Source organism: Carlito syrichta, unplaced genomic scaffold (genome assembly GCF_000164805.1).
Source record: "Carlito syrichta isolate Samal-C Ts95f unplaced genomic scaffold, Tarsius_syrichta-2.0.1 Scaffold303749, whole genome shotgun sequence".
NCBI classification, from domain to species: domain Eukaryota; kingdom Metazoa; phylum Chordata; class Mammalia; order Primates; family Tarsiidae; genus Carlito; species Carlito syrichta.
This window is the reverse complement of record NW_007247845.1, coordinates 1,062,973-1,088,197: the sequence shown is the minus strand read 5'-3', so window position 1 is coordinate 1,088,197 and position 25,225 is coordinate 1,062,973. Positions and strand designations below refer to the sequence as shown.

The following is a 25,225-nucleotide window of genomic DNA, read 5'->3' as shown; positions in this document are numbered from 1 at the left end:
CCCGACAAATTTTTTGATTTATTGTAGAGATGAAGTTTCACCAAGTTGCCCAGGCAGGTCTCGAACCCGCGGGCTCAGGCAATCCACTCACCTCGGCCTCCCAAAGCTCAGGATTACAGGCTGAGCCACCGAGCCCGGCCCAAACTATTATTTTTAACTCATGTCCAGCACTTGAAGTCCCAAGAAAATCATCTAATACACTAAAATTATCTTTCTATAAATGCAAAAAGTAAAACAAAACTCCCATAAAACTACTTCAAATAGCTTCTCCAGACATGACTTAGCCGTAGATTTCTCTAGAACTCTTGACTCCTAACTATTATTAGACCCACAAATATAGCTTTAACTTTCATTTGTTTCTTCTAAGTTTGCAGGTCTCCCAGAAAAAAACCCAGGGCTAATAAAGTAGATTCTGCCAGTTTCCTTAATATCCATTTTGTGATAATGACTGCTAGCCTTCTTTTACAGCTGCTGTGAAGCCAGATTGAGAAATGTCACATAAAGTATACACACACCTCTAATCTGTAAGGCTAAGATGGGGGAAAAATCCTACTTTCATGAGCTGGGAGATATGTAAAGAGGGCTCAAGACTAGGAAAAAAGCCTTCTTAATGGATACTTCTTGGTTTAATATTGCTAAGGATAGTGTTTAAAATTTTAAAGAGCTTTATTGTCTTTCTGTGTATAAAATTGCCAAAACATTGGAAAATATCAAAAAAGTACAAAAACTGAAATAGATCATCTGTAATTCTATCACCCGGAGATACTTATTAACATTTAATATATTTCCTATGGAGTTTTTTAGTTTATAAGTTCATATATACAATATATATTTTAAAACAATACAACTTACAGGTAATGCATTTTTCCACTTAAATGTGGACTTGTTGTGGGCATCTTTTTATACGAAGCATAAATTATGCAAAGTTTTTCTTTAAGTGCGTGAATTATTGACTTGTTTCACTCAGATATTTGTGGGAAATGGGGAAGAGCGTGATAATTAAAGTGCAAAGATAATCCTCTGACTTCTACTCGGTCTAGTCTTCTCACTCTCAAAACTGTTCCGTGCTGTTTTTTCTTTCCAAGTAGATTACCATGCCAGAGAAGTGTAACCAATTTAACAGCAACATAAGTAAAAGCAGTCAGAGGGAGCAGAGGGTCTGGCACTATGATTCCTGAACCTGTCTGGTCATTTGAACCACCTGGGAAGATTGAGAACACATCTATCTCCTTCACCCCATCCCAGGAGGGTAAAGAAAATGAATTCCCTAGGCTGGGTGACCTCTGGTTTGAGAATCTCTAATCCAGAAAGAACAAACAGTTCTTAGAGCTGTCTTAGAGATCCTCAGATCCAGCCCTTTTATTTCCCAGATTGGGAAACAGAGACACCGCCCCTCTCCCCACTCACAGGTGTTTGGAGCATTTAACACTCAGCCCAGTAGCTGGTCAAGCATAGAGGAAGCCATACTCAGAGAGTGATCTGATCTCTTAATACTGTTTTCTTTTTCTACATATGACAGCACCTCCCGGGTACTGCACTGGCTACATTCAGTCAGTGCAAAAATAGAACTCATGCATTTGGGCCCGGGGACGGGCATCTCAGATCCAGGTGATAATCCTTCTTCCTTTTACGTTCCAGGATGATCCAGGTTTTAGACCCACGTCCTTTGACAAGTTCAGTCATGCCAGTGGATGTGGCCATGAGACTTTGCCTGGCTCATTCGCCACCTCTGAAGAGCTTCTTGGGCCCTTACGATGACTTTCAACGAAGACATTTTGTGAATAAACTCAAGCCTCTGAAACCGTGTCTCAACATAAAGCAGGAAGCCAAATCGCAGAACGACTGGAAGTGCTCACACAACCAAGCCAAGAAGCGGGTTGTGTTTGCAGACTCCAAGGGCCTCTCTCTCACCGCTATTCACGTCTTCTCTGACCTCCCAGAAGAACCAGCGTGGGATCTCCAGTTTGATCTTTTGGACCTTAACGATATCTCCTCTGGCTTAAAACTCCACGAGGAGAAAAACCTGATTTTAGATTTCCCTCAGCCTTCAACTGATTACTTACGTTTCCGGAACCACTTTCAGAAGAACTTTGTCTGTCTGGAGAACTGCTCTTTGCAAGAGCGAACGGTGACGGGGACGGTGAAAGTCAAAAACGTGAGCTTTGAGAAGAAGGTTCAGATCCGTATCACTTTCGATACCTGGAAAAGCTACACCGACGTGGACTGTGTCTACATGAAAAATGTGTATGGTGGCTCAGATAGTGACACCTTCTCGTTTGCCATTGACTTACCCCCCGTCATTCCAACTGAGGAGAAAATTGAGTTCTGCATTTCTTACCACGCGAATGGGCACGTCTTCTGGGACAACAACGAGGGCCAGAATTATAGAATTGTCCACGCGCAGTGGAAACCTGATGGGGTGCAGACACAGATGGCTCCCCAGGACTGTGCATTCCACCAGGCATCCCCTAAGACAGAGTTAGAGTCCACAATCTTTGGCAGTCCCAGGCTGGCTAGTGGGCTCTTCCCAGAGTGGCAGAGCTGGGGGAGAATGGAGAATTTGGCCTCTTATCGCTGAATTAAGCAACCTCGTGACTGGCCTTCGCCTGTCATATTCCCCATGCAACTCTAGGTCTGCGTTGTTCAATATTAGGAAATCTGTGCTACTTTCCATCAGTAGGCTTAGGTGTGAGCGTTTGAGGCCTGGCTACAGAAGAGAAAGCCACTTGAGAATTTAGTGTTGGGGTCTAGCCACACAAGTGATGATCCCCAATTTTGCTTTGGAGGATCAAGTAACAGCCTGGGAACTACTTTCATGAAGGTAATACTTTTTCCGTGCCCTTCCTCCTTCCCTCACGATTCACTAGCTTCCATGTCGGTCAAGGACAAGTTGAGGAAGGTCAGCTGATGGTGATAGAAAGCTGTGTTAATGGTATGAGGAACGTGTGAAAAGTATACATAGAGGGCTCTGAAGCTTAAGTCAGAGCGGGAGTGGGAGGTTTGATACTCAATTGTTGGTGAGAAAACGTAAGGTTATTTTGTGATTTTAAGTTGGTTTTACAGTTCTCAACTGGGGAAATAATTGGTGGGGGGGATGGGGGGGTTGGGAAGATCCATTCTGCAGAGTCTTGTGAAGAAAAGCCAAATAACTTTGAAGGGTGTTGGATCATATTGGGGTGAAGCCTTTCCACTCAAATGTGATCCATCAAAAATCATGATTCAGGGAAAGATTAAGCAAATCTGGCTTTACAGTCCTAATGTTATATGTGACTTTGTGATTGAGACATCATGCTTGGGATTTGCTGTTTGTTTGTTTGTTTTGTTTTTCTTTTGAGACAGAGTCTTGCTCTGTCACCCAAGCTGGAGTGCAGTGGCACCATCATAGCTCACCATAGTCTCAGACTCTTGGGCACAAGTGATCTTCCTGCCTCAGCCTCCTGAGTAGCTGGGACTACAGGCACATGCCACCATGCCTGGCTGATTTTTTAATTTTTTGTAGAGATAGGGGTCTAGCTATGTTGGCCCAGACTAGTCTCAAGCTCCTGGTTTCAAGAGATCCTCCAGCCTGGGCCTTCTGAAAGTGCTGGAATTATAGGCATGAGCCACTGTTCCTGGCTTTGGGTTCTTGGTATAGAATGCTGCCTTACAAAAACCTTGCCATCATCAATGACTGACAACACACAGGGACTCCATGTCATGTCAAAGATAGCTCTTTGCAAGTGCCTTCATTACACCAGAAAACTGTTGTTGCTTAACCCAAATGTCTGAATGGTCATTGGATAATCCACAAGGCCTCAGAAGAAGGTCCTCTCTGTACACAGGCATTCCTCCTGCAATACCATGGTATCTTTGAGAGTGTTGTCAGTGTATACAACTCACATCCTTCATATTGAAGGTGACTCATTTTTCTGCCACACTTTTCTGACGTGCTGTTTGAAGTGAGGCCCTACACTAGGATTCTAATGGCAAGAATCCAATATCTTGCACATAGGTTTAGAAACCTATCTCTTGCCTACTTTTGTCTTATTGTTTTAAATGCCTTTGAAGTAAAAATGCTTCTTTTGTTTTTTAATGGATGTGAATTGTTTTGGATGTGTTGTAATATACTTGTTTTTGTGTGTGCATAAATCCATTCTGTAAGACCTTAAGGAAAGGCATCCCAGAATGCTTGCTTCTATTTTTGTGCACATCCATTGAGAGGCGTTAAGACAATGGAGTTAATTTTAACACGTGTGATATGCCATGCTGGATAAGTACTATTGGAATAACTCTGCTGTGACAGCATTTGAAACTTGGCTAGCATCCTTAATTTTTCTACTGTAAATATTTCTCTCTCTTCTGTCTATCCTTTATGAGCTTCTCACTTTAAGAATAAATGTGTTTGATATAAGACCTGAGTATATTTTTCTTTCTCAAAGCCACAGCCTAATGAGAAACTCTCAACTGACATTGTACTGCATTATTTAGGAACAACTGAGTAAAGTTAGTGTGGACCAGGAATTGAAGTCACCTGAGGGTTTTCACAAGGTGAGCACACTTCCTACCACTTGACCCTTGGGGGCTGGTAATCAGGGCCAGTGGCTTAAGCTGCTGTGACTGCCCCCTGACTGTCCCCATCTGAGTTTACTTCTCGTCATACACACCACACTCTCTACTGGGTCAGGATTATCTTGGAGGCCACATCTCAGCTTTAAAATGGGGGAGGAGATGGTGTGGGAAGGGCAGGAGTGGCTTCTGCCTCTTGTGATCTGGTACCTTCCTGAAGGGGCAAAACTTGGAACCACACAGAGGGGCATAGAAAGGGGCAGTAGACATCAGTCCTGGACTGAAGCATGAAGCGTAGCTTCTGGGGGTGAGAGGCAGCAGCTCCATGAACCTAAGTTGTTGCTCCGGTTCTGCCTAAAATTTCAGAAAGTCCATCTGCATGATATATCAAGGACCAACATGCTAGAAAGGTGCAATTATAAAGAACAAACCTTTATCATATCATAGCATCCTCTGTGTCGGAGGCTGTAAACTATAGGCCTGAAGGCTGTATCTGATGTATTTTTATACATTTTGACACACAAGATTTTTTTTTAAACAAGAATTTATTGCCAAGGTAGAACAATCAGCAAATTGTTTTTTAAAAACATTAAAAAAAGGTCAGGATTTTTTCTCATGGCAGCTGTCCCCCTTAGATGGGCATGCTGTCCTAGATGGGTCGCACTACCTTGTTTTGGCCACAGTCCTCACCCATGGCTTCAGTCTTCTACACTACCTGTCTACCTCTGAAGGTGATGGAGTTTATTACTCCATTGGGTTTCCCCTGGCTCTCTATTCGTGCTGATAGTTGGGTGGAGGAGAATGCCCTCTTTCTAAGAGGTAAAGAAAAATCAAACTTGAGTCCGACAGGGACCTTGAAAACCATGGTACTCAAGTGCCTAACCTTGTAAAAGAATAAACTAATGGTCTGGCACAGTGGTCATGCCTGTAATCCCAGCACTTTGGGAGGCTGAGATGGGAGGACTGCTTGAGCCCAGGAGTTCAAGACCAGCCTGGGCAACATAGCAAGACCTCATCTCTATAAAAAAATTAAAAAATTAGCTGGGCATGGTGGCATGCGCCTGTAGTCCCAGCTACTCAGGAGACTAAGGCGGAAGGATCGCTGAACCCAGGAGGTCAAGGCTGTGGTGAGCCTGAATTGTGCCAGTGCATTCCAGCCTGGGTGACAGAGTAAGACCCTGGCTCACAAAACAAAGCAAAACAAAACAACAACAACAACAACAACCAAACAAAGATTCAGACAGGCAAAGTAACTTATTTGAAGTCCTGTGTCAAGTCGAGTTGGCTGGACAGTGGCCTTGTGCTTAGTGTCCCTCCCTCTGTTTCACTTCCTCCTGAAGTCTCCCATGGAGACCCTCTCTCTGGCAGCCCCATCCCCCCTTTTAAAAGGGCAGCCATTTCCAGGCAGGCCTGACTCTGGCCAGCTATTAATGGTCACCTGTGCCAGCTTGATCCAATGTTGGTATGTCTCTGGGCTGCTTCTGAAGGAGGAGCTGGCCAAAGAGTGATGCCCTTGGGCCTTTACTATCGTGGAATTTACTGGAACTCATACCCTGATATCTCACCTAACAGCAGAAGCAGCTCTGCTTTTAAATTTTCACTTGGCTGTAATCCCAGCACTCTGGGAGGCCAAGGCGAGAGGATTGCCTGAGTCCAGGGTTTGAGACCAGCCTGGGCAACTTGGTGAGACCTCATCTCTACAATATATCACAACTTGGTGAGACCTCATCTCTACAATATTAGCTGGGGGTGGTAGCGCATGCCTGTAGTTCCAGCTATTTGGAAGGCTGAGGTGGAAGGATTTCCTGAGCCCAGCAGGTAGACGCTGGAGTAACTGTGAGTGTGCCACTGCACTGCAGCCTGGGCAACAGAGTGAGACTCTGACTCGGGGAAAAAAAAAAAAAATTCATTTGAGAGAATGGCTTGGATTTGGAATGCATAATGTTTGGATTCCCCCAAGAGGTTTAATTTAGTTATTTAAGGAAAGACTCTGTTATTTTCTAAATTGATGTCTCTTTTAGTTCATTCCCAAGTTGAAAGGCTGGTGATCTCTAGTGTGGGGGTGAACTATGCATCTTTATCAATGTTAGCCCAAAGTGCCTGCACAAGTTTGGGTGGCCCTTTGACCATCAAAGAGAGTCTCTTAATTTTCCAGATTCCTCACAGAGTTTTCTAGCAGCTACTGGGAGCTGTGACCTGAACAGACCCTCTCATTAATGGGCAAGGATCCCAAACTCAGAACAACCCCATGTATAGTTTTGCTGACTCCTGGCCTCCTGACCCTTCCCTCTTTTTGTCAACTACTGGGTTTGGAGGGTCCCTCTAAACCAGTGGTCCTTAACCTTGGTTGCATATCAGATTCAACTGGTAAATTTTAAAAAATATTCCCCCTGCCCTACTCAAGATTCTCATGTAACTGGTCCAAGTTGTGGCCTGTGCATTATACAGTTCTGAAAACCTTCCAGGGATTTCCGGTGTGCATCAATTTGAGGAATTCTGATTTAAGCTGTGTGAAGTGTTTACAACTGTCCCAATTCAGAGAACATATGTAATGGCTCAGAGGATTCCTCTACCATGTTTTTTTTTTTTTTTTTTTTTTTTAAACAAATGATGAAATGGAGACACAGAGTGGTTAAAACTTGCTCAAGCTACAGAAATAGGAGAACCTGGCCTCCTGGTTTTTCCTAATATCTCCGTCCTTGCCCATATACCTCCTGCTAACATAGACTTCTCAGTGTTACTAATTTTTTCTCTCTTTTTCTTTTCTCTGATTTTCTGTATAAAGGGGTAGGTTAATGTGAATCCCTTTGGGTGCAAGTAACATGATCTCCTGACTCCACTAACTTAAACAATAAAATTTATTATCTCACAGCACAAGTCCCAAGGTAGGGTGTTTTCAAAGTTGGCTAATTCAGTGGCTTAAACTCAGGTGACTTCCATTTTTCATTCTGTCATCTCATTACTTTTGATTGTCCTTGTGCTAACTTGCTTTGTAATTATACGATGGCTGCCACAGTTTCCAAGGATGATACGCAGACACAGTAGCGCCCACCGGGAAGAGTTTATCTCTTCCTTGTGTTACTTCTTTTTAATGGGTGAGTAAACCTTGCCTAGAAGCTCTTCTTACCTTCCACTGTAGACTTGCGGACGTCTCTCCCACATTTCACTGATCAGAGTTAAGCCACAAATCTGTACATGAACCAATCTCTGGACAGGGAAATGGGACTTCATGATTGACTCAAACTGAGGCAGGGTAGCTAGCACAGGTTAGATATAGATAGATACATTTCCCATAGATAGGTTTAAGGAAGCATTCAGACATTTTAAAAATTACATTTTACTGAAAGCCAAGCTGGCAACCTACCCCAAACCCCTTGGCAAATCAAAAGAAAACCCCATAGAATGTAAGACCAGGACAGCCCAGCCTTTCCATTCATGGTTTAGCATAATAATCACTAAGAATCTTTCAGGAAGGCCCAATACCACTCTTTAGCTAAGCAAAGCCATAGAAATAATAATAAGGCCACCTTTTAGTTCAGGAACTTGTGAATTGGAAATGTCTGGCAGGTCTCCTGCAAAAGACAATGTAGTCAGAAAAAGACCTTCCCTCCCCTCCTCACCTTCCATCGGAAGCAGAGAGATGTCAATCTCCAGAATGACAGTGATCCGTGTCCCACCCTCTTTGCATATCAATCATTGTGAAGGTAGATCAGGTCTATTGAAAAAAGCAAAACGTGTGGTTTCTCTTGCCCATGCCTGGTCTCCCTTTCTTTCCTCTCTTCTGTCTCTAAACTTTGCTTCAAAACTTGGCTGGCCGCTCTAAAATTCAATTTTAGAAATGAGCCAAAACATTCACGAGTTTTGCACCTCACCCCAACCAGTTCAGCCAGTTCCTAACAGGCCAACGGAGGACTAGTACTGGTCTGCGACCCTGCGCTGGGGAGCCCTGCTATAGAGGAAGGGAGATACTGGAACTCTATCACACGGCTCTCCTTGACATAAGTGGTTGAGGCCCATTGTTTCAGCAGCAACTAAAAAATAATTATTCATGTGACCAAGGTAATAGGAGTCAACTTTTTAGTCTGTGATTAAGGACAGAATTGAGATCTCTAGAGGAGCAGATGGGCCACATTACTTTTCACTTCTTAAGAGATTGGGCGTGGAGTCAGGCGGAACTGGGTTTAAGTTTCTGTTCCACCAGTTTTATGGTACTGGCTTCACCAAGTGGCTTGATGTTTCCAAACCTCGGTGCTCCCATCTTTAAAATGGGAACGATAACAATTCCTACCTTCCAGAGTGTTTGTGAGAATAAAGTGAGATCATATAGACGAAATACTTCACAAATTATTTCACCAGTAATATGTGATAAGTAAATATAAAGTATTGCTATTGCTAATGATAAGAAGTTTTCCCACACATATTTCTTTTCACAGTGGTGTTCTGGTTGGAGATGAGTATCAGCGCTAGAGATTCTTGTGTCAAATAAGGACTTAGTGCTAATATTAGTATTCTGCATTTCTGCTTGAGAGAGTACAGTGTCTGAAATAGGATTGTAGTAAGAGTCGCTCATGCATCCCACAAATATTTGTAGAACACAAACTATGTGCTTGGCACTGAATATATAGTGATGAACAGAACAACATGATTTCTATTCTCCTGGAGTACAAGTACTGGAGACGTTTACATGCCTCTACCCTATCACTTCATAGTGACACCCCAGCTGGGTAACTTGGAGCAAGTTGCAGTAACACTCAAGCCTCAATTTAATCCTCTGTGAAATGGGTTAATCATTTACAAGGTTGTTGTGAGGTTTAAATATTTATAACACTGGCTAACTCTCTTTTTTTTTTTGAGTCGGAGTCTCACTCTGTCACCCATGCTGGCGTGCAGTGGCATGCAAATGGCTACCGCAGCCTCGACCTACTGCGCTCAGGTGATCCTTCCACCTCAGTCTTTCAAGTAGCTGGAACCAGAGGTGCACGCCACTGTGTCCAGCTAATTTCTTTGATGTATTGTACAGATAAGGTCTTGCCATGTTGCCCCGACTGGTCTCAAACCCCTGGGCTTAGGCAGTCCTCTCACCTCTGCTTCCCAAAATGCTGGGGTTACAGGTGTGAGCTACCATGTCTGGCTAACAGTAGCTAACTCTTACATAGCCCTTACTATGTGTCAAGCACTAAGTACTGTGCATATGTTAACTTATTTAATTTTCACAACAGTCATATGAGGTGGTTACTCTTATTAATCTTGTTTTACAGAAGAGGAAACCGAGGCACAGACAAGATTTGTGACTTGCCTAATGCCACACAGTAAGTATTGGAGACAGGATTTGAGCCCGACTTAAAGTCTGTGGTCATATCTTCTACATTACACTGCTTCTCAAAACTCTTAGTTAGAGTTTATCTTTTAATTAGAGTATTTTGTCCATTTGTATTTAATCCAATTATTGGTATAGTTGAGGATGGATATAATTTTATATTTTTTTCTATTTGACCCACTTGTTTATACTCTTTTTCACTTATTTTTTGTCTTTTTTTGCATTAAACTTTTTTTGTTATTCAATTTTTTTCCAGTTTATTAGCTTCTGGCTATATATTCTTTTCCTGTTCTTTTAGTGGTTATCCTAGTTATCACAACACACATCCTTGACTCTTATGGTATTATAAAAAATTATTTGACTACTTCCTTGATAAAGCTAGGACCTTAAACTTTTTACCATCTATCTATGTTTTGCATTGCTGTTATGCAATTTCATTCTAAATGTTTTAAGCCCCATGAGATGGAATTGTAGTTTTGTTCAATCATTTTAATTTCATATTTATCTACCAATTTGCCTATTCTGTTATTCTTTCCTTCTGTATTCCCATCTTGAATTATTTTTCTTTTGACCTGAAAAGAATCCTTTTAGTATTTCTTTTAATATATGTTTTTTGGTGAAGAAATCTCTCAATTTTTGTTTAGCTGAAAACATCTTTATTTAGCTTCCATTCTAATTTAATTTAATTTAATTTTTTAGAAAGCAGGATTTATTGAGATGACAGAAAAGCTCCCATGGGGCAGCGGGAGGCGGGGGGGTGTTGGACCCAAAAGGGTTGCCCAACTTCCATTTTAAAAAGAGAGTTTTCCTAGATGTAAACTTCTAGGTAGCAGTCTGGGTAAGGATTAGAAAATTCTCCACTATTATCTCCTCCAATATTTCTTGTCTCCCACTTACTTCTGTTTTTGGAACTCTAATTATGCTTATGTTATACACTTTTCCATTCTGCTCCACTATCTTATCCTCTATTCTCTATTTCCCATTCTTTTTCTGTCTGGCCTTCTGTTCACGTATTGCTAGCAACTTGTTTTCCAGTTCACGTAGACTCTCTTCTGCTATGTCTAATTCTGTCTTTAAATCCATTCTTACAATTTCTATTTGTTATCATTTTTTTTGAGTAAAATTTTCATTTAATTATTTTTGATAATTTCCCATGAACCTCTCTATTTTTTCATTTACTTTCTCTTCTTTCATTTTTCCTTAAAACATTTGTGATAGTTTGTTGGGAGCCGGCCATGGAGGCCCACTGAGTGTTAGGGATCTGGGAGGGACGTTGATCCTGAGACCACTAGGATGTGTTCGGGAGCTGTTGGCCCCATTTCCTCCCCCTTTTCTACTTAGCACTATAACCAGAAAAAGCTCCTTTAAGCTCAAACATAAAAACTCTGAGACCAGTACAAACACAAGCTAACTTTAGAAGCATGTGAGTATAAAAGCCCACTGTTAACACTCTATAAAAGTCGTCTTCTGCTCAAATCTGAACAGTTGTCCAAGTCTCTCTCTCTCTCTCTCTCTCTCTCTCTCTTTCTCTCTTTCTCACAATTGCCAACACCGTCTCTACCTTCGGGAATCTCTGAACTCTGCTGGAGTGGGACTCCAGCAATAGTTATTTAAAAGTACTTACCTAGTAATTCCAATATCGGAATCTCCTGTGGGTCTGAATTTTTTTTTCTTTTCCCCATATTGCCTTGCCTCTTAGCATTCTGGTAATTTTTGATTAAATATAAGTATTGTGTATAAGAAAAACAGATATCATTAGTAATTTTAGGAAAATAGAGGAAAAGATAGAGAATTTCAGCTGATACACAGTCTTCCTTCAGAGAGCATACACCATTTCTTTTGCTAGGCAGACAGATTCAAGGCTGCTCACCTCAATCCAAGGAGGAATTGAGCAGAGTCAAGGCAAGGTTGCAGTCTTGTTAAATCGCTACCTTTGGTTCAACCCCACTTCTAACTTGCAGCCTTCTGAAGCTGAGATTTTTTTGTATACCCCAGGGATTCCCCTCCTGGGAGGTTTTGAACTCAAGTCCTTGTTTCCTCAGCACACCGAGATTGCCAAAACTCTACTCTGCTCTTCAGGTAAGCCTGTTAGCCTTTTTCCCTCTGCAACTTCAGAATTTGGCAAATATCTTGAGTAGAAAATGGGCCAAATGTTAGGTTCAGTTTCCTGCATACCCCCTGCTCACCAGGACTTTGACTTCTGAATTCTTAAATTTTTCTTCTTTCCAGCTCCATGAGGCCATCAATAGCACTGTCAATGCTATTGGCTTTCTTCCCTGGCAAAACCCAATTTTTTTTGTATCTTACTTTTCCTCAGAATCAGCAAATCAGGTTAAAAAAAATAGCTGGCCGGGTGCAGTGGCTCAAATCTGTAATCCCAGCACTTTGGGAGGCCAAGGTGAGTGGATTGCCTGAGCCCATGGGTTCTGGAACAGCCTCGGCAACTTGGCAAAACCCCATCTCTACAATAAATAAAAAATTAGCTGGGTGTGGTAGTGTGTACCTGTAGTTCTGGCTACTTGGAAGGCTGAGGCGGAAGGATCACCAGAGACCAGAAGATTGACGCTGGGGTGACCGTTAGCATGCCACTGCACTCCAGCTTGGGTGACGGAGTGAGACTCCAACTCAAAAAAACCCCAAAACAACAAAAAACCAAAAAACCAACAGCTGTATTGTGTCAAGTATGCCTAACCGTAAAGTCCTAGTTATTTTAGTAGCTCTTCACTGCTTTAAATGATTTTTTGATACTTTTTTCCTAGTGTTTCTAGTTGATCTTTGTGTAATATTGGTTTGCTTCAAGATACTCTATCACATTCAGAAATGGAAGTCTATCAGATCTTTGATTCTCTCTGTATAGTTTTTCTTTATTTCAAGACCTTAGTTGTCTCAAAAACTCTCCAATGTTTTTAAAATAATTTTTTAAAACTGGTTTTTCTAGTTATTTTCACAAGCTACTCTGCCATAACCTTGCATGTTATATCTTAAATAACTTATATAAAGCCAGTGCCTCATGCTATATGGATTTCTTCTGGAAACCTAAGAAGAAAGACACAAGCATAATTTGGTATCATAACAATTGAAAAGTACAAACAGAATCCTAGTCTAGATGAAAAAACATTTCCCCTCTGCCCTCTGGGAGCATTTTGGGGATTATTCTAATATCCAAAGAAATGTTTGATAGCACCCCTGCACAACATGACCAAGAAGACTTTGGCTGTGAAAGTGTAGAATTAAATAAAAATTAAATATAAAGTGTAGTTCACTCCCTAATTCTCCCAGTACAAAACAATTAAAAAATGCTAGATAAGATACTCTCTAATTATATTTTTAGAAGTATTGCTGATCTGGGAAGAGAGTAAGGACTGCCTTAAAGGCCTCCTTTGCAGGTCTTTAGAGAGGTGAATGAGTGCTAAGCTGGCATCTGTCCTGAAGTCACTTGTTTATCCCCAGATGACAACATTTGTTTTAAACAAGTATGATTGCTAAGGGGTCAAAAGACAAAAGATTAGGGCCCATTGAAATGTATGAGTGGTTAGGGGAGTGTCACAGTAAATATCTAGCATAGCTAGGACAGAGAAAGGATACACTCTCAGTAGGGAGAAATATATATCTTCTTACAAACTAGGAAAGATGCCTGTCTCAACATTAGTCCTGGGTGGTGTTGGGGGGAACTTCTCTTAAAATTCATAACCACAATCTGTCCCTTGCATGAATTTAAAATCTGAATTCACATTCCTTGTGTGCTAAAAACGTCATGCCAAGTATTGATTAAAAAATGGTCCCTGGTTGCAGTACCCATAGGTACTCAATAGCAGCAAACACATGTGCTCTCTGTAAGAGTGTGTCTTTAACCAAGGCCTCAAGGAATTTTTATCAAACATGAGTTTACACATGCAGCAATAACAACAACAACAAAAAACTTTTAAAAGTTGAGTGAAGGTAAAAGTGAGAAAGCTAAAAAAAAAAAAGAAAAGGAAAATTTTTAAAATGTAATTAAATAAAGGTAATGCAGAAATGGAAAAAAATTAATAAGGGTGTTGTGAACAACTTATTCTATTATCTCTGAAATTTTAGGTAAAATGATCCCAGTTCTAGAAAAATGTATTATATCAAAATGGTCTCAGAAAGAAATAGAAAACCTGACTAGATCTATAAATATTTAAGATTAATAGTTTAAAATTTGTCGCTTAAAATACACCCACAAATAAAGTATTTAGTCCAGATGTTTTTACAGGTGTGTGCATCAAACATTCAAGGATCAAATATTTCTAATATTATACAAAATATTGAAGAGCATATAAAAAGAGGGGAACATAGCCAGGCTCGGTGGCTCAACCTGTAATCCCACGCCTTTGGAAGGCTGAGGTGAGTGGATTGCCTGAGGCCATGGGTTCGAGACCCACCTGGGCAGTGAGACCTCATCTCTACAATAAATAAAAAAAAAATCAGCCGGGCGTGGTAGTGCATGCCTGTAATTCCGGCTACTTGGAAGGCTGAGGCAGAAGGATCGCCAGAGCCCAGCAGGTCGAGGCTATGGTGGCCGGGAGCAGCCACTGCACCCCAGTCTGGGTGATAGAGTGAGACTCCAACTCAAAAAAAAAAAAAAAAAAAAAAAAGAGGGGAACATTTCCCGACTCATTTATGGATTAGTATAACCTTGATACTGAAGCTTTATAAGGGCAGTATAGGAAAGGAAAATTATAAGCCAATCTCACATATAGGTAGTTGCAAAAATATATACAGAATAAATTATTTACATGAATCAAAAAATGTATAAAAAGTTAAAGTATTATGATCAAGTTGGATTTATTCCAAGAATGCAAGATTGGTTCAGTATTAGAACATAAATTATCGTAATTTGCTGCATAGTAAGGTTTAAAGGAATAAAAATATATAGTCAACTCAATAGATAACAAAAATTTTTTGTACAATTTTCCACACTAATGCAAAAAACTCAAGCTAGGAATAAGAGATTTTTTTTTAATTTGAAAAAAGGATATCTAACAATTAAAAAACTGGTTAAAATATGCCAAAAGCATTATACTATGGCAAACGTTGAAAGTCTTTTTAAGGTAACATCTTTTATTACTACTTATTTTAAACATTGCACTAAAAATTGAAGCCAGTGAAATAACACACGAAATAAATAAAAATGGGATTGGAAGGAGAGTAATGCAATTGGCATTATTTATAGATAACATATTTGCCTGTGTAGAAAATCCAAAAGAATGGAATAATAGAATAAATCTGATAATTTAGTGGGGTTATTGTATATAAGACTATGGTAGTTAGCCTACAAAATGACCCCTGAGGATTTCCACCTTCTGAGAGTCACATTCTCTTTGTACAGTAGAACACAGTAGAGATTATTGGTATATCACAGCCAAAATATGGTTATGAAAGACCCCCTGACTTTCATCTTAGTTCTTTCTCTTTTACTCGGATTCAGTTGTGCTGGGGGAAGCCAGCTGCCTTGTTACAAGAAGCCCTTGTTATAAGAAGCCTGACTCCACATAATAAGAACTGAGGCTTCTTGACAACGACTGTGTAAGTAGCTTGGAACTGGATCCTCCAGCCCCAGTCAAGCTTTCAGATGACTATACCCCAGCTGACATCTTGATTACATCCTTATATGTGACCCTGGGCCAAAGCCTCCCAGTTAAGATGCTCTTGAATCTATGACCTAAAGAAACTACAAAATAATAAATATTTGTGATTTTTAGTTACTAAGTTTGGGATAATTCCTTGTTTAGCAATAGATGACTAACACAAAGACCCCAAAGTAAACTGACTATCTCTATATACACAATGAACAAAAAAATGTAATTTTTTTTTAGAAAAAAGAATTATTTTACAATAGCAGTAATAATATAAAATTCTTTGGAATAAATATAACAAAAGCTTCACAAGATCTATATGGAAAAAATTATTAAAATGTACTAAAAGGCATTTAAAGAGATCTACAAATGAAAAACAATTATGTATTTATTAAGGAAGACTTAATATTATGAAGATATTTATCTTTTGTCTTATACAATGCCAATCAAAACCAAGATATCAGTAGGTCTCTCTATCTCTCTTTTCTTTAAAGGAACTTGACAAATTGCTTTTGAAATTTGTGTGGAAGTAGAAAAAGAACGTAATGGGGTGACTTGCTGTAGCAAATACCAAGGATGGACAAATTTCCAGTGGAATAAAGTATAGAGCCTAGAAAGAAGCCTATACATGTATGAAGAATTATTTTGTGACAGAACTGTAACTGACACTGAGTAGGAAGAGAATGGATTTCACAAAACTTGGCACTGGAGCAAAGAGTTATCTACATAGGAAATCATGAAACCAGGCCCCTACCACATGTCTTGTACAAAAAGCAGTCCCCAGGGGATTAAATAATTAATGAAAGGAAAAAATTTTGAAAACACTTTTTGGAGAAGAACCTTTTAGAACTTTGGAGTGGGAAAGGATTTCTAAAATAAAAGAAGAAACACAAACCAAAGGGAAACAACTGATTAACCATATTAGCATTTAAATTTTTGGTTTTTTAAGTCAAAAGACAATCTAAAGAAAGTGAAAAGATTAGCTATAAACTGGGAGAAGCCATAACTGACAAAGGATTAGTATCCAAAATATATAAAGAACTCCTATACTCAATAAGAAAAAAAACCCCACAAAAACCTATAGAAAAACATGCAAAAAGACTTGAATAGACATTTCACAGAATAGGAAGCATGAATGGTTAATAAACATATGAAAAGATTCTCAACCTCATTAATAACCAGGAAAATGCAAATTAAGACTATAATGAGTAACTGTCTCACATCTACCTGAATGGCAAAAATTAAAACCTCTGTAAACACAGTAAGTGTTGGTGAGCTCATGGACAATGGGTTTTATAGCCTGTTGGTGAGAGTATAAACTTACTTGGAAAACAATTTAGCATTGTAACGTTGAAAATGCATTGCAAATTTACTTTTAGGTATATATTCTACAAAGACACTCATGCACATGTATATCAAGAAATACATAAGTATGTTTATAATAGTGTCATTTGTAAAAGCAAAACTGGATACCAACACAAATAACCACTAAAGATAGATTGCTTAAATAAATTTTATCATTTCAATGGAATACAAAGCCTAAGTGAGCCGGGCTCGGTGGCTCATCCTGTAATCCCGTGCTTTGGGAGGCTGAGGTGAGTGAATTGCCTGAGCCCTCAGGTTCGAGACCCGCCTGGGCAACTTGGTGAGACCTAATCTCTACAATAAATCAAAAAATTAGCTGGATGTGGTAGCACACGCCTGTAGTTCCAGCTACTTGAAAGGTTGAACGGAAGGATCGCCGGAGCCCAGCAGGTGAAGGCTGCGGTGGCCGGGAGCGTGCCACTGCACTCCAGTCTGGGCAATGGAGTGAGACTTCAACTCAAAAAAAACCCCAAAAACCTCAGTGAAAATAAATGGCAGCTACTCTTACCAACATGCATGAATCTCACAAACATAAAATTAAGCGAAAAGGGCAGGTTGCAGAAAATATATACAGCACAAATCATTTCCATAAGGCTCAAAACCACCATTAAAACTTAATCTATATGTTTTTAATGAATATGGGCCTCATATGTCTATGAAAATAAGGGATTAAGTAGAATTTGGCCTAGTAATTACTTCTAGGGGAGAAGAATAGAGGAAATTGAGAATGGCAAAAAGAAGGGTCCAAAAGTATGGCTAATATTTTCTTTCTTATGCAAACATTTCTTGTATAAAAATTGTATATATTATTTTATATGTAAATAATATTTTTAACTAAAATTTTAAAACAGATTTTATTAGTACCTACTAGCATGGTAGGAACTTTCCGTTTGCATCTTGCACTGAATTTTTATTTTCTTTTTCCTGTTTTTGGGGTGGGGTGGGGTGATCTCTCCAATATAACCCTTAAGAATAATAAGTTGACTGGGTGGAGTGGCTCACGCCTATAATCCCAGCACTTTGGGAGGTGGAGGTGAGAGGATTGCCTAAGTCCAGGGGTTCGAGACCAGCCTAGGCAACTTGGCGAGATCTCATCTCCACAATAAGTCAAAAAATTAGCTGGGCATGGTGTTGCATGCCTGTAGTACCAGCTACTTGGAAGGCTGAGGCGAAAGGATCACCTGAGCCCAGCAGGTTGAGGCTGTGGTGACTGTGAGCATGCCACTGCACTCCAGCCTGGGTGACTCTGACTAAAAAAAAAAAAAACAAAAAAAACACAATAATAATAATAATAATAATGTTATTTTGGAATGTCTGGGATTTGGAAGCATATTATTCTGGCAGCTTTTAAGATGTGGTTTGAATTCATAAAATAGTCCACTTGTATGTGTTGTTTCTAACCTTCTTTGTGATTTTGAGATGCCAAATTGCATCAAGTTAAGTAGAACGTCCCATTGTGCTCTCATTCTTGCGGCAGACATGAAAATACAAGCTAAAGTCTTAGATATTTCTATTAAGGACAAGCTAGACTCTAGATTCTAGTTGATAGAGAGGGCAATCCTATTTACCATGGTAACTAACCACCCTCCCTTGACATTCTAAATGGCACCCATATAATAAAAATTCCCTTGCTGGGGATTTTTAAAAATCACCTACAACACTAGGCACCTTCATCACCCTACCTTTCTGATTCCTAGCATAATCTCCCAGCCCTTATTTGTCTGTACAAAGAGTACATCAAACCAGAGTGGAAAGAGGCATCCGCCTGTCTTGGGAACAGTTCTATTATTATTATTATTTTAATTATTATTATTTGAGACAGGGTCTCACTTTGTCATCCAGGCTGGAGTGCATTGGCACCATCTTGGCTCACTGAAACCTTGGCCTCCTGGCCTTAAGTGATCCTCCCATCTCAACCTCCCAAGTAGCTGGGACTACAGGCATGCACTACCACGCCTGGCCAATTTTTAAGTTTTTTTGTAGAGATGAGGTCTCACTATGTTACTGAGGTGGTTCTCAAACTCCCGGGCTCAAGCAATCCTCCTGCCTCAGCCTCCCAACATGCTGGGAAAATAGGCATGAACCATAACACCCAGTCCCAACAGTTCCATTATATCATTGTCTAGTTCCTTTATATCAGTGTGCTTGAAAGCAATGATCAGGCCACACCTGTGCCAAAAACTTGCAATTACAGGAAAAAAAAAATAGAGGCTACATATACATATCACAAAAGAATACAGTCATGAACACGGGCAGGAGGTATTCCTGGCTATTTGTTGGTGCAGTGTCTCATGGACCCTGAGTCTCATTTATCCTCTGTCATGGGTTAGCAGCTCATGACAACTATGGGTCCACTGAGTCAGAGAAGCTAATGAATCACATACTTATACCTCATCCAGCAGATATTTTATCCCAGCCATGTATAATGCTGACCAGATTCAAAGTAACTAAAACTGGCTGTAACTAGAGACACACACAGAGTCAAGTGTCCAGTTATGCACTCTGTTGGATGATATGACCTTCAAAATTAATCTCTGGGTAAACCTCAGTCTATAAACTGCTTGTTCACATGTCTACCTCCTGATTTACGACACATTCTCTTTCTCATGGTAGCTGACACTCCTGGCTCTGACCCTTCATGTGGAATCAGATCTCTGAGGAGGGACCCTCCACCAAACTGGAATTTATTTATTAGAAAATTGCGTATTTATTCTTGCATATTTAAACTTCAGTCAACTTCAAAATACTCTCCGTTTGATGCAATACGCCCATGGAGATGCTTTTTCCACTGCTCAAAACAGTGTTTGAACTTATCAATTCTGATGCCTTTTAGTGCTTCTGCCGTTTTTTGTTTTATTGCTTCTACGTTAGCAAAATGTTTCTCCTTTGAGTCCTTTTTTCATCTGGAGAAACAAACGCACACAAAAACCCTCTTGGGGTGAGATTGGGTGAATAGGGAGGGTGAGGCACAAGGGTCATGCCACTTTTGATAAAAAAACTGCTGAACACTCAGGACAGTGTGGGCAGGTGTGTGCATAAATCACCAATCATGAAATGGGTAAATGTGTTGAAAGAATCTCCAAAAAAAAATTCACTGAAGCTGAATGCAGCCTCTTACAACAATGCTGGCTAGTACACTGATGCCAATGGACTCCTAGAACACTTGCCTAGCAGGGGAAGCCTGTATTATAACAGGCCCACCCTACAAAGAAAAATTCTATTTTTTTATATGTCCCCCACTTGTACTATCTAACCAGGATCTTGATCTTGTTGCTACCAAAGTCCTGAATAACACCTTAGGAAAATGGGAACAAACTCCCAAAGCAACCACCTAGGTGGCAACAAACTGCATGGTTAGAGCAGCTGTGATGGGGACAGAAGCTCCTGGGGGTAATGATAATCTTTGATCTGGAGGGAATTAATGTCTTATAATCCTGTATTTTTATTAAATCCTGTATTAAAATGTCTAAGACAACTTTTCTAGGTCAGTTATGTAACATGATCTCAGTACAATATAATCCCTTTGCCCTTTGGCTGACTTCTCCCTCATTCTTCATGTCAAAGCTTAAGTGTCACCTCCTCAGAGGGGTCTCCTATGACTACCCAATCTCAAATAGGTATTCCCAGCTATTCTCGCTTATTGCTTCATCAAATGTCATTGAGTGCCTGTGAAGTACCTGATCCCTTCATCTGTGTCCTCAGGGAACTTACATATACCAAGCACTTATTAATATGCCAGGCACTATGCTAAGAATCTTACTTTCATTTTCTTATTTAATCCTATGAGATATGTACGATTATCATCACCATTTTACATATAAGGAAGCTGAGGTGCACAGAAGCTAAGTAACCTGCCCAAGGTCACATAATTAATAAAGGGCAAAGCTGGAATTTGAACCCAAGAAGTCTGATCCCAGAGCATGGACATTTCCTTTCATAGCATCCTGTTCTTTTCCTTCCCCCCATGTCTCACAGTGATAATTGTATGTAACAGGATGTTGAGTGAGATTTTTTTCCTGTTGTCTTGGCTTGACTGCCAAGGCACAAAGGTAAGCTGGAAGGTGCTAAACACTCCATGTTTCTAAAGAGAACACTTAACCAGTCTTCGTCAAAGAAGCAGCAGAACTGGCCCTGATACCACCAACCCTGACTCCACCCCAAGTCTGTGAGGATAAGGCTGGACTGGAATAGGGACTCAGCTTATGGGAGATACAGAGTTCCCCATGACAGTATTTCTCCCAAAGGCTGGGGAGGGGATGTTTTCCCCTCCTCCAAGCCAAGGGAGAGTTGGGGGAGGGATTCACTTGCATCCTATTTCCTGGCTGAATTTCTGCCTGAATAGCAGTCCTGCTGCCTGCCCTGTCCTGGGGGAAAAGAAACGTTGGAGAGAGATAGCAGGGCTGACACAAGGGATGGTCATGGGGCAGAGTCTCTCCCACAGCTTGGCATGGCTGGATGGTTGAATCCTCATGCGTTGAATCCTCATGGGTCAAAAGGACACTGAGGAAGGTCCTGGACCTGAGCTGACTTGTGGACCTCCATCCAGATGGCCACCCTCTGTGAGGTGGGTTATAACTGGCAAGGGCTGGAGCTTGGGAGGAAGAGTTCAAATGCCCTTTCCCCTTCTTGCCCCCAACACAAGGGAACTACTGCCTAGAGAGGAAGGTAGGGAGGCGAGTACAGCACAGACCTCACCCAGATCCACGTCAGCCTGTCCTGCAGCTAGTCTTGGCTACTCTGGGAGGGTAGAAGGCTTCAGGTCAGATATGGGATGGGAGTTTAAATTGGTCTGCATTTAATAACTGAAAGTGATAAGAGTAATGGAAACTTTGTGAGATACTTTCAAGGGGAGGAAAGGGGGAAGGAGGTGATTCAACATAGTACAGCCGAGGACAGTGGAAAATCATTAATACTCATGTTTATTCTCAGCAGATTTGAAGTTTCTTGGTGAACTGGTCCATGTGTTTAATCCTGTGCTCATTTATGGACTATCTCCCCTAACCAGACTGTAAGCTCTATAAGGGCAAGACACATCTGTTTTATTTACTGCTCTATCTACAATGCCTAGCAGAGAGTCTGGCAAAATCAGTGTTTGTTGAAGTAAAAAGTAAAAGACACCACTATAGGCATGGAGAAGTCTAATTGGTTATCAATCCTGGTATTCCAGGTATCTGACTAGACTTCCCTGTAGAGGTTCTAGAATCTTAGCTGTCAAAGGACTTTTAGTAAGAGGGTCTCAGGGCAGGGCTTAAGAACGTGCACACTGTAGTCATACAGACCTGGGTTCAAGACACTGTGCTCCACACTCTACGTTTATGTCAAATGACATAACATCAGAGCTTCCCTTTTCTTATCTACAAAATGCCTCTATTATATTGACCTTTCATAATTCTTGTGGAATATAATTGAGATCATGCATGTAAACACCTCAGCACAGTGCTTGGGACAAAGCAAATGTTTAATAGACGGTGATTTTAATTATTAGGGGTGTGCAAATAATGTTTTAGGTTATATACAGCCAAAAAGTTAAATGTAAGAACTGAAACCATAAAACTACTAGAAGAAAACAGAGAAGAAAAGCTCTATGACATTGGTCTGGGCAATGATTTCTTGGATAAGACTCCAAAGCATAGACAATCAAAGCAAAAACAGACAATTGGGATTGTATTAAACTAAAAAGCTCTGTATAGCAAAGGAAACAATTAACAGAGTAAAGGGACAACCCATAGACTGGGAGAAAACACTTATAAATCATATATCAGATAAATGGCTCATATCCAAAATATGAAAGGAACCCAAACTATTCAATAACAAGGAAATAAATAACCCAACTGAAAATGGGCAAATGACATGAATAAACATTTCTCAAAAGAAAACATACAAATGGCCAACAGATATTGAAAAAAATGCTCAACATTACTAATCTTCAGGGAAATGCAAATTAAGATCACAGTGAGCTGTGACTTCATACCTGCTAGAAAGACAATTATAACAAATATGAAAGATAACACATGTTGGCAAGAATGTGGAGAAAAGGGAAACTTTAAACACTGTTGGCAAGAATGTAAATCAGTACTGCCATTTTAGAAAACAGTATGGAGTTTCCTCAAAAAACTAGAATTAGAATTACCATATGATCCAACAAGCGCTCTTCTAAGTATACATCCAAATGAATTGCAATCAGTATGTTGAAGAGATATCTACACTCTCATGTCTATTGCAGCATTATTCACAATAGCCAGGATGGAAAAAACTTAAGTACCCATCAATGGGTGGATGAGTTAAAAAATGTAGGAGATATATATATATACACACAACGGAATACTAATTAGCCCTAAAATGGAAAGAAATTCTGTCATTTGCAACAACATAAATTAACCTGGAGGACATTAAGCTAAGAAAAATAAGACAGGCACAGAAAGATAAATCTCATTGGAAGGTAGAATCTAAGAAAGTCAAACTCATAGAAGTAGAGAGTAGAATGGTTGTTACCAGAGACTGAAGGGGATGGGTGTGGACAGGAAACAGAGAAATGTTGGTCAAAGTGTACAAAGTTTCAGTAAGACAGGAGGAATAAGTTTTGGCAATCGATCGCACAGTATGATGACTATAGTTAATAATATTGTATTCTTTATGTCTGCATAATATTCCATTGTGTATACTGTACCACATTTTTTAAATCCAGTCCAGTTTCGATGGGTAGCATGGTTGGTTCCATGTTTTTGCAATTGTAAATAGTGCTGCAATAAACATGCGTGTGCAGGTATCCTTTTTGTGGAGTGATTTAAGTTCTTCCAGGTATATTCCCAGAAGGGGGATTATGGACTTCACGGCAATTTGGATAGACTTAGAGTGTATAGTACTCAGTGACTTATCAAAGAAACAAAGAACTGAGTACCACATGTTCTCATTCATAAGTGGACCCTGAACATTTACCATAATACTATAAGAAAGGGATAAGTAGCTGGAAATTTCTGGGGGGAGGGGTGGGACACATAACATCAATAAGAGTACCTTATCTCAAACCAGGTGAAGTGGGGACCAAAGGGAGGCCCAAACTTTACCTGTATGATGATCACTTGTATATCTAATCCTAAATTGTACTCCATGTCTTTAAAATAAAGTTTAAAACAATAAAAATAAAAAATAAAAATTTCACAAAAGATTAAAAAAATGTATGATGTGTTTCAAAATTGCTGAACAAATAAATTTTAAATGTTTTCATCACAAAGAAATGAGAGTATGTGAAATGATGGCTATGTTAATTAGTCCAATTTGATCATTCCACTGTATGTACATATATTAAAACATCACATAGTATCCCATACATAAATGCAATTTTTGTTTGACAATTTCAAAAGTAAGATCATGTGGCCTGAACCATAGGAGATTTTTGGAGTAGCCGGGAGCTTGGTTACGGAGTGCCCGATTCTGTGTATGGGACCGATGAGGAGGAGCTTACAGGACTTTTAAGGTGTGTGATGTAGGGATCCAGTGGAGGTCACATGTGGGAAAGGGCTTTACAAACCATTTTGTGAGGAAAAATGTCAGGATTTACACAGTTACAGCCAGAGTTATCATGGGCTTCTGGCATGTTCAGGGTGGCGTTTATTTATAGAAATGCTTTGAGGAGTTAGAGGAGAGGGAAGCTAAGAATGTGTTTCTGTGCAGGAGTGTGTGTGTGTGTGTGTGTGTGTGTGTGTGGAGGGGGGAGAGAGAGGGGAGGAGGAGAGAGAGAGAGAGAGAATTGTGTAGGTTCATCTTTTTCTGGGCTTCCTTTTAACACATACACCCTGTCTTCTCCCTTCTTCCTTCTCCAACTCCCTTATCTACTGGTTATCTGTCTTAGTGCCACCTCCTCCTCCTGTCAGTTCTGTCTGGACTTCTTGTCTGACCTTGAACATCACTCAATCCTTCCGGATATTGCTTCAGCCAGAGTGAGCTGAGTCCTGGCAGAGGCTGCACTGAAAATAATTCACTGTGAAAGCTGGTCTTGTTCTCTTCAAAGGGCGAAGCAGCCTGAAAAGAAGGGACAAGAGTGTCCCCCACCCCACCTCCACCATCTCACAAGTTCTCTTTGGAAACCTCCTGAGATGACCTCCGTCCTTAATGAAACGGGACAAAGAGAATGTCAAGACTTGTTTCTTTTCCAAATAAAAGAGAACACGCTGAAGTGCATTTTAATGCTGTCTGGCAAGAGCGGGTGTGCTGGGGGAGGGGAGGAGGCTGACTGGTCTTTCTTTGCTAGGTATCTGGGAACTTGGTCCACAAGGACCTTCTCCATGAGACTTGAAGGGCAATGTGTCATTCTGGGATAAGACTGTAATTTCTTCAAATATAAAGGTTGTATTTCTCAGTGTCTGCATGTATGAGGGGGGACCCCCCCAAAACCGGAATTATC

General features: G+C 40.3%; 1 protein-coding gene across 1 annotated transcript; it reads left to right on the top strand.

Annotated features, from left to right (window-relative positions):
• Positions 1–1,640: 1,640 nt before the first annotated feature.
• PPP1R3C (protein phosphatase 1 regulatory subunit 3C) lies at positions 1,641–24,920 on the top strand. The gene is made up of 4 exons (XM_008059177.2): positions 1,641–2,821; positions 9,804–9,854; positions 11,858–11,941; positions 24,833–24,920. Exon 1 carries the CDS (start codon positions 1,682–1,684, stop codon positions 2,576–2,578), a length of 897 nt encoding a protein of 298 aa, XP_008057368.2. The 5' UTR covers positions 1,641–1,681; the 3' UTR covers positions 2,579–2,821; positions 9,804–9,854; positions 11,858–11,941; positions 24,833–24,920.
• The last annotated feature ends 305 nt before the right edge of the window (positions 24,921–25,225 follow it).